A 14,716-nucleotide genomic window follows, 5' to 3' on the forward strand; every position below is an offset into this window, starting at 1 on the left:
TATGTTACTGTGGATTACCTTTTTACTTCTAGGGGTTTAGACCATTTTCTCTCTTCAGGGTCATATAAAAACATGAATTGAAAACAATATTTTAATCTGTTAGAAAAAAAACTGTTATAAATGCAGAAAACCCTTTTTTTCTCCCTTCCTTTTCTTTTCTCCTAAATAAACCAGATGAATTGTTTCTATTGCCTTGTGCATATTTTGGAGATGGATCATTGCCATGCACTCATGCCTATGCAATAGACATTGATCAGGAGACAAATCAAGCTTGTCAACTACCCATTTGATTTGCATTAAGAAAATGAACACAAATCACACTTGTGAAGGATCTGCTGTTAAAGCTAGATACCGAGCAACTAGGGGTTGGGTGGGAAATATCATCAAAGAGAAATTGACAGCTTCAACCAATTACAAGTCAAATGATATTATTGCAGATGGCATAAAGAGATTGCTATAAAGAAGCACACACTTATGTCTTTATAGTTTTGCAACATTTACTACTAAAGACGAATCAAGCTTCCAGTGTCTCTTCTGTGAGGAAATCTAGATATGCTTTGGATAATACAGGCTGATAATTATCTTGTGTCCATAATGAAATGCCAAATATTAATCCCTATGACTCTTCCTGAATGATATACTTATATGGTTTCCTCGTCTAAGCTACTCATCCCATACCACGTCTCGGATTCGTCATAAAAGAACTCTTGTTATAATAATATAAAAACGAACAAACTATATAGAACTGGGTACTCTTGTGTGGAACAGGTATTGCATATCATGCAACCGCGATTTGAAGATTCATATGCTCCATTTTCACGGCAAAATTGTCAAGGATTTAATATGTATACGTGAACAGTGCAAGTATCATTCATTAATCATATATTAACTAGTATCGACTTTCAAACAAAACAAAAAATTAAAGTAGTACAAATCAACGATAATTGAGACGTTCACAGTGTAGTACAAAGTCTTTGTTTCATTAGGCCTTGGGCATGCCATATGACTATAATTAGAGTTAATCTCTAAATTGTTCTTTTTTTGCAAAAACAACTCTGATTATTCATTTTGCATCAATGTAACTAAATGGATGCAAAGATTTAGAAATAGAAAGGATGATGCTTTGAATTTTAAACGGAAGAAAGAGCACTGTTTGCAATATACATATCTATAATGGAGTTAGTATCTTCCTTATATAATCGAATAGGCAAGGAAATATCTTCGTAACTAAAATCAAGTATGGTGCCATGAAAATTAATGACAATTAAACGAACAATATCAACAATTATTTAAGATTAATAAAAAAACATTGAAATAACCAATCAAATGGCGCCCATGGCCTAATGGATAAGGCGCTTGACTTCTAATCAAGCGATTGTGGGTTCGAGTCCCACTGGGCGTGTTTCATACATTTTTGCTGGTTTCACCAACCACGTTGGCAAGTTGACACATTATTACTTTGTGTAACTGACACGTAAAACTCTACAACATTCTAACCATACCACGTTGCATGCATGGAATCTATCCCACCACTTCCACTCTCTTTCCTTAAATATATCACACACTCAAACCCTTCTGCATATAGTACAAGCCATAAACATAGTTTTTTATTTGTTATATTCACATATATAATCATGGCTTCAAGGGTGGTTTTGGTGATGGTGATGACCATAGTGATGTTGGTGTTTTCTATGAAGTGCATGTGCTCTAGTGTGGGGCACATGCCCTCAACTAAAGAGGAAGGTCGTGACTATAAGGAGGTTAAAGCCAAGACTTCAGAAACTGCTAAAGAAGGGAAAGAAGCAACAGAATCATGGACAGAATGGGCTAAAGAGAAACTCACTCAAGGTCTAGGTTTCAACAATGATGAAGATCATAAAGACAGCACCATTAAGAAAGCCTCTGATTATGCTGATAGTGCTGCTGAGAAGGCCAAAGATTATGCAGGTAGTGCTGCAGAGAAGACTAAAGATTATGCAGGTGATGCTGCTGAAAAGGCCCAAGATTATGGGGGTAGTGCTGCACATAAGACTAGAGAATCTGCTGGTGATGCTTCTCAAAAGACCAAAGAGAAGGTCCAAGATGTTGCATCTGGTTAGTGAATAGTGACAGATCATGTGTCATACATTTTTTTGCATCAATAAAAACATGAATTAAACTTCGTTATTATGTCAAAGCTAGTTTTGTCATAACTCATAAACACATTGTTCCATGATGCAGGAGCAGGACAATACAGTGCAGAAAAGGCCAGAGAAATGAAGGATGCAGCAACAGAGAAGGGTAGTGACATAGCAAATGCAGCCAAGGACAAAGCTGGTGAAGCTTCTGAGAAGACATCAGAAAGTATGAATGAAGCAAAGGAAAGAACATACCAAAGAGCACAAGAGGCAAAGGAGAAGGTGAATGAAGAAGCCAATGAGAGAGAAAGAGAGTCAAATGAGCAGCTTAATTGGGCCAAAGAAAAAGCTAAAGAAGGTTATGATGCTGCTAAGGACACCATAGCCTCTAACCTTGAGGCTGCAAAGCATAAATCACAACAAGTTAAAGATAAATTAGGTGGGCAAAGTAGGGATGCTGAGCTTTGAGATATGTTATTATCACCGGGATGAGAGATCATCCATTTTATTCCTTGTTTCGGTCGATTAAATATTGTCTTATGTAAAATATTATTGTGATCGATCTGGAGCTCTATGACATATTATCTATGCTTACATAGATAAAAATGATCGAGTATAAAAAACACTATACTAAATACATATTAAATTTATATAATAAATGGCCGCTTATAAAAAAATCACTTTATAGCTTAATTAGAATTTTCCACTTTTTTGGTCTGATAGTATTTATGAATTATGATGCACCAGATGTGAAAGCCCATGTTTGTTTTAGCCCTCTTGCTCTAACATGGGCTGCTCTTTCTTCACTACCCATTATAACAATTCACTGGTTAGTTCAATGATATAAATCATTTCAAATTAAAAAATATATATCTCAAGTCTTCTTTCATTTAATTGAATAATTTTTAATTATGAAAAAGTAAATATTAAATAACATATTTTTATTTATTTATTTTGTAAGAATCTGGACTGTTACATAATTGGGAGGGTAAGTGTGGATGTTGATCCCTCTCTCCTAAGTACTCTATAGTATCTTATGAAATTGGTTTAATGTATTAGTTGAATAGGTAGAGTAGAAATTCCAACTTCCTATAATTGAAGACAATGTAACATGGGTTTTTAGCAAATGTAAATGTCTTCATGGCAATTACAAATATATTATTTTAAACACTCATCTAAATATTTTTTAATCATATTTTAATTTTGGGTTGATTTTTAGATAAATGTAGAAATAGAAAATAAAAAGCATAAAAGAAAAATATTTTAATTTGATGTTACAAGAGTTGTTAGAATTTGAGAATTACTAACAAAAACAATTGTAACATTCATGTTGATGCTATCATATCTAAAGGTATTAGACCAATCAAATTTTAATAAATAACATAAAAATATTATTTTTAATAAATATTAAAAGGTAAAATAGGAAAATATAGTCATAGAAAAACGAGATAATAAGACATATAATTTTTGTCCCAATTATTTTACCCACTCCCTTGACTACTATCACCTCAATGAGTAGTACAACAAATTTCCACTTCGATACCTTCAGCTCTCTATGGCCCTTGGATTTTAAGTCAAACATTGATGCTACTAGGGAACCTTTTTCAAACTTTGAATTATGTTAGTGTAACTACTTATTTTTCAACTTATCTAAAAGATTTATGTGGTTTTAATAAGACATTTATTTCCTTATTTGTTATTATCTGATTTTTCATATTAAAAGCTCTAAATGTTTCTTTTGTTGTTGTTCTCTTCCAATCAATGCATGCTAATTGTGGCCAGGATTTTTTTGCGGGTGAGCGTCCAAGTTCTTTTCTCAACAACTAGTATTAGAGGAAGCCATTTCTACACGTCATCTTATATGTATAAATTTTTTAAGTATTACCAAATCCAAGTATTAACATTGGGTTGGGTGGAGTGTAAATGATTGCCTCACACACTTATAATTCATTTACACATGTGGGAGATAATATGGGGGAAATTTTTTATAGATTATCAAGTAAGAGTTTTATACATTATCTTTATTGCATTATCTATCATTCAAATTTAATTATTATTGATTCTTATATATAAGTAATACAAATGACAATATAAAGATATTACACTCTTATAATATAAATAAAAAATTGATTTTTTTTGTCACAATATTAGCAAATTTAAGCACAGCATAACTGATTAGTTCATATGTCATTGTATTTTTAAAAAAATGTATCATTATACATGTTTCTAATATTACTTTTGAATGAAACAATTTGTCATATAATACTTAAAGTTATTATTTTACTAATTTCAGAGTTAGCTAAATATAATAAATCAATAACATGTTGATTTATAGAATAAGATTGCATTAGATCCATATGATAAGAGTTCGATTTCTGAAAGTGACAGTTATTGTGAGGAATAATTACACATTCAAAAGAGAGTAGTTCCTTACCTGAAATGATAAGGGTATCTACCCTTGATAGTACAATAAAAAAAAATGTAATAATAAGATGGAAGATGGGAATAAGGGAAGAGTAAAGAAGTGTGAATGATCTTATTGGAGAAAGAATAGGGAAGGTGCATTAAAGTGGCACATGGGTGAATACTCAATACCTTCAGAACATGTGGTTCCGACCATTACACACGCAACCACCACCGCGACAAAGCTTTTCCCATTTTACTTTTCTTCTAACTCGGGACCTCGTAAGTCATTATCTTTAAGGTTACATTACATAAACACGTGATACTCGCAACCGTGTCTTTTGGACTTCGATTTCAATTTTTTTTTATGTGGAGACTTTAATGTTAGTTAATTTAGTACCTAACACGTACATTATTTGGAAAAGAAAATAGTCTATCACTTATAATATAATGTTTTTTACACGGCTAATTAGTAATCATTATTCAAACTTTACCCATTAAACTCTATTTAGAATCCAGCTGTGGCCAGAATATAGCACAATTCGTGGGGAGTGGACTTTTTGATCGTGTTCTCAAAGACAATCAGGGTAGTTAATCAGAAGAATAAAATAAAAAATAGTGTACATGACCTTTTTAATGGGGTAATCATATTGTTTTCAATAATGTCCTTTTTACAACAAGATTATTGTATATCAAAGTCAAAAAGGGCACTTGCTTGTTAAAAAAGAAAATTATAAAGGAAAAAAATCACGGTTTCTATGTAGTAACACAAGGGATAAGAGGTAAAAGATTATCCACATAGTATCAATAGAAGTAAAATAAAAATTGTCCATCAAGTAGTAGTAAAAAAACTTGTGAAGTTAAAAGGGATATTATTCTCTTGCGAAAACCATAGGACACTTTTATAATAATAATAATATAATAAAGTTAATTGATTATATGAATTTGCATATTGCTTAATATTATAATAGAGTAGAATACCAATGTTATATATTGGACTCAGATTCCTTGTTATAATGTATATAAGGTATAAATATCAAATAGAAACACTCAACAGATAGGCTCATGGGTGTGCTAGAGTTGTAATCATTATTCTCTAATAATATCATGGTAGCCGCTCAACGCTCTCGAGAACGTAAGCAAAATTGTTCGAACTTCATTACCAAATTCTCTTGTTTCTTTTCTTCTATACCTTTATTTGATTGCTTGTGGACAACGCTACACAATGATCGTTTCCGCTGCACCAACATCCCTATTGATAAATTTTAGAGAGAATAATATTTTTAGGTTTAGTTAGAAATTTTATATCAAAATAATTTTTTTTGGATATTTGCTGTCTTGTATATATTATTATTTTGTATAATTATTTAGTGATCATGTCGAAGTGTCATTCTTATATTAAAATTTTAAGTAATTTGAGTTAGATGTTCACGAGTTAGGATATATCTCATGGCTTTTTTAGTGTTGATATATAGAAGCATTTATTGAGTATTCAAACGAAATAAAACTTAAAACTTATAACTTTTGGATCATGAGCCAATTTCTAATAATCTAAACCAACCTTTGTTGGCACCTTTCATTCTGATTTATGCAATACCAAACACTTTTATTGTACTAAAAGAATGGCAAAAATAAAGGGGTATTTTGTCTTTACATGCTTTAAACATTTATATCATATAAGCGAGGAGAGAAAAATATATCTTTCTTTTCTATTCAAACAATAACAAATATATACTTATTTCTTTCAACCTTTTCTCACCTCATTTTCTTAACTCCAACCAAGTATATGGTTAGTAATTATGATAAAGTAAAGTAAAATATGTAGTTAGTGTTGCACTATTACAATGTTACATATAAATATAATAATAAAAGTACTAATAAGTATAACACTCAAATAAAGAAAAATACGAGCCAGTTTCACAAAAAAACAAGTAATTAGTTGGGTCGTACAGTTAATTCAATAAAGTTATAAGATTGAAATATAAGCATTTGAACTCAATCTTCCAACATTTTAGTAGATCTAAACCACTAAATATCCATAAAATTGATAGTTAAGATAAAAAATAAATTTTAAAAATTTACTTTTGGAATAAGTGAATCATCACAAAATATATGTCCATTTCTCAAAGATATAGTAAACTAAATAAAATCTATGAATTAGTTGTACCATATATAACTATTTGGTAGTGTAATGGGATACGAAGTGTGACTTAGTGTTCGGATTCAACCCAAAAATATGCCTTGACCCTTTTTTATTTTATTCTCTATCTCTTCATTGTATGATATTTGAGTCTTCCACCTGAAAAAGACACTATAATTTAGTTATGATTAAGGGGTATAAGTTGTAAAATTTGTACACTCATCTTCAACATACATATTAAACTTATAATCAATTTAGAAGTATGGAAAGGTAAACCCATGTTTTTTTAGAGGAGGTAAAACTGTTAGTTCAAAACTTCAAATAGAAAGGAGATCAATTAATGAAGTATTTGGTTCAGGTATTGTCAATGCTGACGTCATTAGCTGGAAATATATTTAATTAAAAGTCTAATAATTAATTATTATTCTAAACAATTAGAACTAATAACATATATAATAATATAACTTATGAGCTATCAGATATGCACTCTATATAAAAAGAGAAGAGTGGGCGTGATAAAGGTGAAAAAGTGAGTTGAGAGGGAATGGGTGTGAATAAGGCAAATGGGGTATTTTTGGTAATTAGGATTTAGGAGCAAACAAATTAAATAAAAATTTCAGATATGAATAGTTGTCCTATTGGTTCAAAGAGAATTGATCTTTAACCCAATTTGTTTTAGAAGAAATAAAAACATTTAATAAGCATAGATTCTGGAAATATAAACTAGGAAAGTGCCAATATTTTTAATTGCATTGATTAAGAAAGAAAATAATTAATAATGTTATAATTAAAATATTGGATTCAATATAATGAAATGATTAGCTTAAGCAATATAGTATAATATTTATATAGTGTTAGTGAAAAATATTATACACACTTAATATATTATTCACCATTTATTTATATTTTTTTGAAAAATCAATAATAATTAAATACAAATGATAAATAATTGACTGATAATATATAAAACTATTAACCTATATCTTATATACTCAATTTTATTTAAGCAAAGGAATGACATTTGTGTCTTGTGTGTGAAAAAAATTGCTAGACTATTTCGATTACAATAAAAAAATATTAGAGTATAATTTATATACCAATGGTGTAAATATTTATATACAATTAATGTATTATTTATTTGTATTACTTTTATCTAAAGTCAATAATAATTAAAAACAAATAATAAATGATGACATTATAAAAAACTCTTTATTAATTTTTTTTAAAGTATTAATCCAACTTAAAAAATGAAACATTCTCCTATCTATCTCCCTTAAATTACATGAATATAGTCTTGTTAGTATAAAGATTTTATATGATCACTATATTATTTAATATTTATTTAGATTATTTTTTGAATAGTAAATACTAACTAAATATAATAATATATAAAATTCACAATTTTTTATAATAATAGTTGAATATAATAAGCATTTAAAATCATCTTGTAGTTAATGACTTTACATAAAAAATTAATCACACCCTGTTTGCATTACAACAATGGAATGTTTATATATAAAAAACAACAAAATATTATATAAAAAGAAAGGTGGGGTAGTAGCAAGTTGAAGTATTTAAAGGGCACCATTGTCTATAAACTAAGCACATAAGGGTGTACCGTCCTCTTCATTCATTTCATCTACTCTCATCTTTGCTTATTCCAAATTCTTCATTGTTTTTCTGTTCCTTTCTTTTTATTCCTCACTGTTTCAGGTATTGTGGCATAAGTAGTTACTACACATAATAAAACCAAATCTTTCTCTTTTCTACGTTATAGAAACAAATTTTAGAAGTTTAGAGAAAAGGAGTGTTGAAGTTTGTGAGAATGGTGATTATGAACCTTGGTAAGGAAGGAGGACAAAAAATGGGTATTGGGAAATATGAATTGGGTAGGACTCTTGGTGAGGGCAATTTTGGAAAAGTCAAGTTTGCAAGGAACACTGACTCTGGTCAACCTTTTGCTGTTAAGATCCTTGACAAGAATAAGATCATTAATCTCAATACCACTGATCAGGTTTGCTTCTCAAATTGTTTTCTCAGTATAAATTGGAGTTGCATTTCGGTTTTAAATTGTGGTTGCAGTTCCGATTTTAATTTATTGTGAACTATTACATAAAGACATAAAGACTTGTTGGTGTTATGTAGTGTATTTTGAAACATACTGTGTATGTACATTTTGGTATAATATTGATTTGTGTGTTCTTTGACTCATGTATAACATTGTTTGGAATCTTAATGCTAATGCCTCTAATATCTGGTTTATGGTGAAAATTGCAGATAAAAAGGGAAATAGCAACATTAAAACTTCTCAGGCATCCCAATGTTGTTAGGTTACACGAGGTATATATTCCTTTTTCTTCCACCTAATAAATTTTATATACTATTACTATATTAATTATCATAGATAGTGACTATGATAGATGTTACACACTCTTATGTTAATGGAAAAATATAAACTAAATGTTGGAAAACTGAAAATATGAATTTTATTCTATTAAATACATCACTTCCCAGTGCTAACTTTACATGTTTTGATATAATATTATTTTGTTGCCACTAATTCATGGACAGTTCCCTAATTCTCGTATAGCACGACAACACTTCCACCATATTCCAAGTCACTTACATTCTCAACCTAAAACTGCCTCGTGTTTTCGATTTTGAAAAATACAAAGGATAAATTAGAATTACATGTTATGAGATAAAAAGAACCACCGACCATTAAATATTTACACATGAATATTTTGCTTGTTCCTTTGAGTGTTTTATTTATTTTTTGTCCTTAATAAAATACTGAAAACTTATTAGTTAATCATAAGGTGTTACAAGAAAAGAAAAAACATAAAATTGCTCCTCGGATATATAAATAGAGTTATATCATATTTTGCTTATGAATTCAACTTTCTTGGAATAGTATATAGCCTCGTTTCCAAATCAAGAACTATTTTATGTTACAAGTCAACGATGGGTTCTAAGTTCTAGCACAAAAATTCTACTTTTTCCACTATATTAGAAAATAATAATTCATATTTTTTTTAAAGATAAGGTGAAGATACAAGTCCATTATTGTTTATTTTATGTATGGATGCACATTCACTTCACTTGTATCACTTTATGATTTGTTTGTTTTGGTGAAGAGTGTTATTTCTGTAGGACCGACTCAGAATGTAGAAGGTTGCCCTGGCGTTTGTTTGAACGGGCAGCCCCATTCTGCAATCTTATTTTGATTTTTCACTCATTAAATGACACATGGCTTTTTGGACCATAGGGTATGTACAAAAACTTTTGGGAAAAAAGTAACTTATACCCCACACTTTTAGTGAAATAACAAAAACCATATGTTTTTGTATTATTAATTCAAACCACTCTTCTATATACATTACACTAGTCTCTCTTCCACAAAAAAATAAGTATCATATAAATAATTAATTTATATAAAACTACAATATATTGTTATATAAGTCCAATAATATAAATGTCAATATCATTTCAATTAGTTTATGATTCTTATATTATATTATAACGAATCAAAAATAACAAAATGTGTTGACTTGTCTCCATAATATACCATATTTTTTGAATTTAATTATAGTTATCGCATTTTTTTATTAAAAAATTACTTTTATCTCTTTTGTCTCTAAAGACAATGTATGACGAATGTATATAAATATGTGAGTTTGTGTATGCGTAAAAAAGAAAGATGTGATTTGTGTAATTTCACTAAAATGTTAGTGTAATTTACTCTTAGGAAAATGATGTTCATAAATTATCAATTTGAGTCAAAATATTCTTTATCATCACTATAAAAATAACACAAAAGACTAATTTAACTCATATTTAATATTTTTATAGACTATTTTAGGTTTTTAATATTCTTAAAATTAAAATGTCACATGTAAATTTTTTTGAGGATAAAATACATTGTAGTCTTATTTTTATTAATTTGATGAACGGTGGCATTCACCAACAAGGATCTGCAATCAATCATATATAGATTGATTTATGGACCATAAATAATGTCTGGTGTGAGGATGATTACGATATGAACAACTCACCACCTATATTCGAGAGAGGCAAGAAATTTAATGAGATGGTCCTTTATTTTATTGTTGTTGAAAGTGATGGACTGGGTTTTATTTAAGAATAACTCTAAACATTTTTTATTTAATTTTTAATAATTCCTTTAATTCAATATTTTTTTAACTTTCAATTTATTAAATGTATTAATTAACTTTGTATCTAATACCTACTAATTAATTAAGTAGCAATAAAAGGAATATTATTATAATAGAATATTTTAAAAAGATACAAAACAGTTGTATAATTGGTGTGGTATATGGCTGACACTAATTTTGTTCCCATGCTATAATTATGTCTTCCCTTGTTTACTGAAGATAGAAATATGGATAGGCTTTTTTGGATTAAGTACTAGTGTACAACCCCTTCATATATCTGAATATCTGATCAGCATTACAGTGATTATTAATTGCATTTTCAGAGCTTGCATGTGCAAACATATCAATGATGTTTCTGATTTGTGATCCATATCTGTAACTATCGCAGGTGTTAGCTAGCAAAACAAAAATTTACATGGTACTTGAGTACGTTACTGGAGGGGAGCTATTTTACAAAATTGTAGGGACCATATATATACTTGTGTTATTTTTTATTATTTCTACCTACTCAATTGATTTACTTCACATCTTAACTATCAATTCTTGGGAAATACAATGTTTAGATTTACTCACTAATTCAAACTATTAGATTTCCCTAAAATTGATAACTAAAATTGGAATAAATTTGTTAAACTTCCTATTGGATTGGAGTAAGTGAATTTTCTCCCATCATACATAATATAATATATATATATATATATATATATATATATAATATAATGATATGTAGTAAAATGACCTATACTTGTATTCATATATAGGCATCCAAGGGAAAACTTACTGAAGTTGAAGGTAGAAAGTTGTTTCAACAGTTGATTGATGGTGTGAGTTACTGCCACAATAAAGGTGTCTTCCACAGGGATCTCAAGGTTCTAACTCACTCTTCTAATTAAGGATTGTTACACTAATTATAGTTTAATCTGTAATTGAAATTACTTACACAATTATGATGCTATTTTTTTCCCAGCTTGAGAATGTACTTGTGGATGGTAAAGGGAATATAAAGATAAGCGATTTTGGCCTTAGTGCTTTACCTCAACATCTTAGGGTAAGAAAATATTTTTTTAGAACCACACACCTTAATGCAAAGTATAAATTTATCATTTTGTTAATTGACTAATGTGGTAATATAATAACTAAATGAAACATTTCAGGAAGATGGACTCTTGCATACAACTTGTGGAAGTCCAAATTATGTTGCACCAGAGATTCTTGCAAATAAGGGCTATGATGGTGCAACATCAGATGCATGGGCATGTGGCGTTATGTTGTATGTTATCTTAACAGGACACCTACCTTTTGATGATAGAAATCTTGCAGTTCTCTACCAAAAGGTATAAGCTCAAATATCTCTTTTTATATGATTAGTATAGTAGTTTTATCAAATAATTCTTAATTTTTTTTCCTTGAGGGATCACAGATTTTTAAAGGAGATGTTCAAATACCAAAATGGCTATCATGTGGTGCCCAAAATATGATAAATAGGATTCTTGATCCCAATCCTAAAACAAGGATAACCATGGCCGAGATCAAAGAAGATACATGGTTCAAGGAGGACTATACTCCAACAAATCCCTATGAGGATGAAGATGAGGAAAATATAGATATTGACAATGAAGCATTATCCATTCATGAAGTGGTATGTAATATTGAGCAATTAATTAGTTCCACTTCAATCGCACCCTCTCTCCTTTTCATTAATTATTTCTTCAGTGTTAACCTAAAACTACCCTCTTGGTAAAATACAGCCACATGAAGGAGAAGAGAGGAGTCCAAGATCATCAACCCTAATCAATGCATTTCAGTTAATTGGAATGTCTTCAAGCCTAGACCTTTCTAACTTTTTTGAGAAAGAGGTGAGAATAATGAAAATTGTTTTTGTTTTATATTTTCAGTATAAGTTCATGTTTTTGGACATTCACCACCTCCTAAGGAAATTTCACTCATTAACTCACACTATATGCTTTGAGTTTCAGGATGTCTCTGAGAGGAAGATAAGATTTACATCAAATCTTTCAGCTAAAGATTTGATCGAGAGAATTGAGGACATTGTGACAGAAATGGGATTTAGCGTCCAAAATAAAAATGGCAAAGTTAGTACAATTTATATCACTAAAACTACTTCTATTTCCAACAAACAAGTAATATTGGTTTGACTAAAATGTTGCCCTCAATATTTCAGTTGAAAGTGATTCTAGAGAACAACCCACACTATAAAAGTCTACGTTGCCTCTCAGTAGCAACAGAGGTAATTAGTTTAGCTAATATATATACATGTATATATATATATATATATATAATGTATATATCTACAATTTAAAATCTTTATTATTATTAATTTGATGAGTTAGTAACTTATTTACTTGGCTTGAAAATATAACAGGTGTTTGAAATAAGTCCATCATTGTATGTAGTAGAATTAAGAAAGTCTTATGGAGATGCTTCAGTATATAGACAGGTATATATATATATATATACCACTCTCACTATCTCCTCATATAAAATCATAGGCATGATATATATAACTAATATTTTATCTTCATGCAATGCAGTTATGCAAAAGGTTATCAAATGATTTGGGTGTTCCTTCAAGTCAAACTCTAATAAGTTCAGGCTCAGAAGTGAATTAGAAGCAGCAAGATAATGTGCAAATTTAACTTTTGCTTGGTTCATCCATATAATAAGTTCTTGATTCTGGCTCAAAGGAGCAATCAACCGAATGAGAATAACTGTTCCATGCCGCCTTAAGGAGTATTGTAATTAAAGAGTGAGTGAAATGCATGCAGCCATGTTCATTTCATAATTATAGCATCAATTTTGATTTTTGAATTTGGCAACTTGTGTAGTGAATATATGAGATTGGGTATCTTATCTTCTATAAGGTCAAATATGTAGGTTTATCTTCTAGAAGTGTTGACTAATGATGAGTACAGTTAGCATATGTTTGTTGATTCTTTGTAATAATTCTGTTAGCATCTTTTTAGAGTTATTGTTATCTCAAATAAAAAGTGTTTCGGAGATTTAGAAGCAGAATAAAATATAAGAGAATAAGTGATTATTTCATAGATTAGAAAACCAATAGAACTGCATATCCCTTATAGAAAAAGTAATGCCAACTAACAAGTAATTATCTTAACTAAGAAAGTGACTTAGTGTATATGTGAAATAATCTGAAGAAGAACGTGCCCACACATCCATGCAACCACGTACAAACTCACATGGGATATGAAACCCACAAAGTCAACTCACCAAGGATTACTTGCACACACTCACAATGAGTAGCAAGAGAATTATTTACTCTCAAACTCACTAAGCTGAAGAATTAAGAGGAAGATAATTTATTTTTATAACTCACTTTGATTTGATACAAACTAAGGTAATAATAAAGAGTTGAGAACCAAACTTGTGTTCTTTCTCACACTTCTAATTGATACGGAGGCAACTCAAGAGAACCAATTATTTGTTCCCTCATTTAAATCGTAAAAAGTTTTGCTGCTGCATTTTGAGGATGAAAACTAAAATGTACATGACTAAACTCTTTAAAAAAATAATACAGAGAATAAAGTCAAAATCGCCTATAAAAGATGTAATAATAACTCAGGTTTACACTAATATTGAATTTTTAATTTGAAAAGTAAATAAATTATAAAAAGATATATAAGAAAATCACTCTCAATAAATTTAAGTTATAGTAAATGATAATATCAAATATTCTAGATAAATGACACTAATGCCTTACAAAAGAAACTTCTATTGCATTAGCAAACAACATGGTTGCGGGTTCATGTGATAAAGTGTATATTTGAAGCATGGAGCTTAGGACCTTGAAAATTGAAATGGAAAAAAAATCAAGACTAATTATAATTATATATATATCATTC

The 14,716-nt window shown here is 29.5% G+C and overlaps 2 protein-coding genes and 1 non-coding gene across 4 annotated transcripts; all 3 read left to right on the top strand.

Annotated features, from left to right (window-relative positions):
* On the top strand, positions 1,330 to 1,402 carry TRNAR-UCU. Its single transcript has one exon. It is a non-coding gene; the product is annotated as a tRNA-Arg (tRNA).
* LOC109362034 (late embryogenesis abundant protein D-29) lies at positions 1,515 to 2,591 on the top strand. The gene is made up of 2 exons (XM_019607638.1): positions 1,515 to 2,094; positions 2,221 to 2,591. Exons 1-2 carry the CDS (start codon positions 1,515 to 1,517, stop codon positions 2,583 to 2,585), a joined length of 945 nt encoding a protein of 314 aa, XP_019463183.1. The 3' UTR covers positions 2,586 to 2,591.
* LOC109356732 (CBL-interacting serine/threonine-protein kinase 1-like) lies at positions 8,262 to 13,824 on the top strand. Of its 2 annotated transcripts, XM_019600231.1 has the most exons (12): positions 8,263 to 8,674; positions 8,938 to 9,000; positions 11,224 to 11,295; positions 11,597 to 11,704; positions 11,803 to 11,883; positions 11,990 to 12,169; positions 12,256 to 12,474; positions 12,584 to 12,691; positions 12,812 to 12,928; positions 13,018 to 13,083; positions 13,219 to 13,293; positions 13,388 to 13,824. In XM_019600231.1, exons 1-12 carry the CDS (start codon positions 8,486 to 8,488, stop codon positions 13,463 to 13,465), a joined length of 1,356 nt encoding a protein of 451 aa, XP_019455776.1. In that variant the 5' UTR covers positions 8,263 to 8,485; the 3' UTR covers positions 13,466 to 13,824. The 2 variants fall into 2 exon arrangements, with proteins under 2 accessions (XP_019455784.1, XP_019455776.1); XM_019600239.1 differs by lacking the exon at positions 13,388 to 13,824 and having other exon boundaries at positions 8,262 to 8,674; positions 13,018 to 13,099; positions 13,156 to 13,261.

This window comes from Lupinus angustifolius, chromosome LG01, assembly GCF_001865875.1.
Source record: "Lupinus angustifolius cultivar Tanjil chromosome LG01, LupAngTanjil_v1.0, whole genome shotgun sequence".
Lineage (NCBI taxonomy): Eukaryota > Viridiplantae > Streptophyta > Magnoliopsida > Fabales > Fabaceae > Lupinus > Lupinus angustifolius.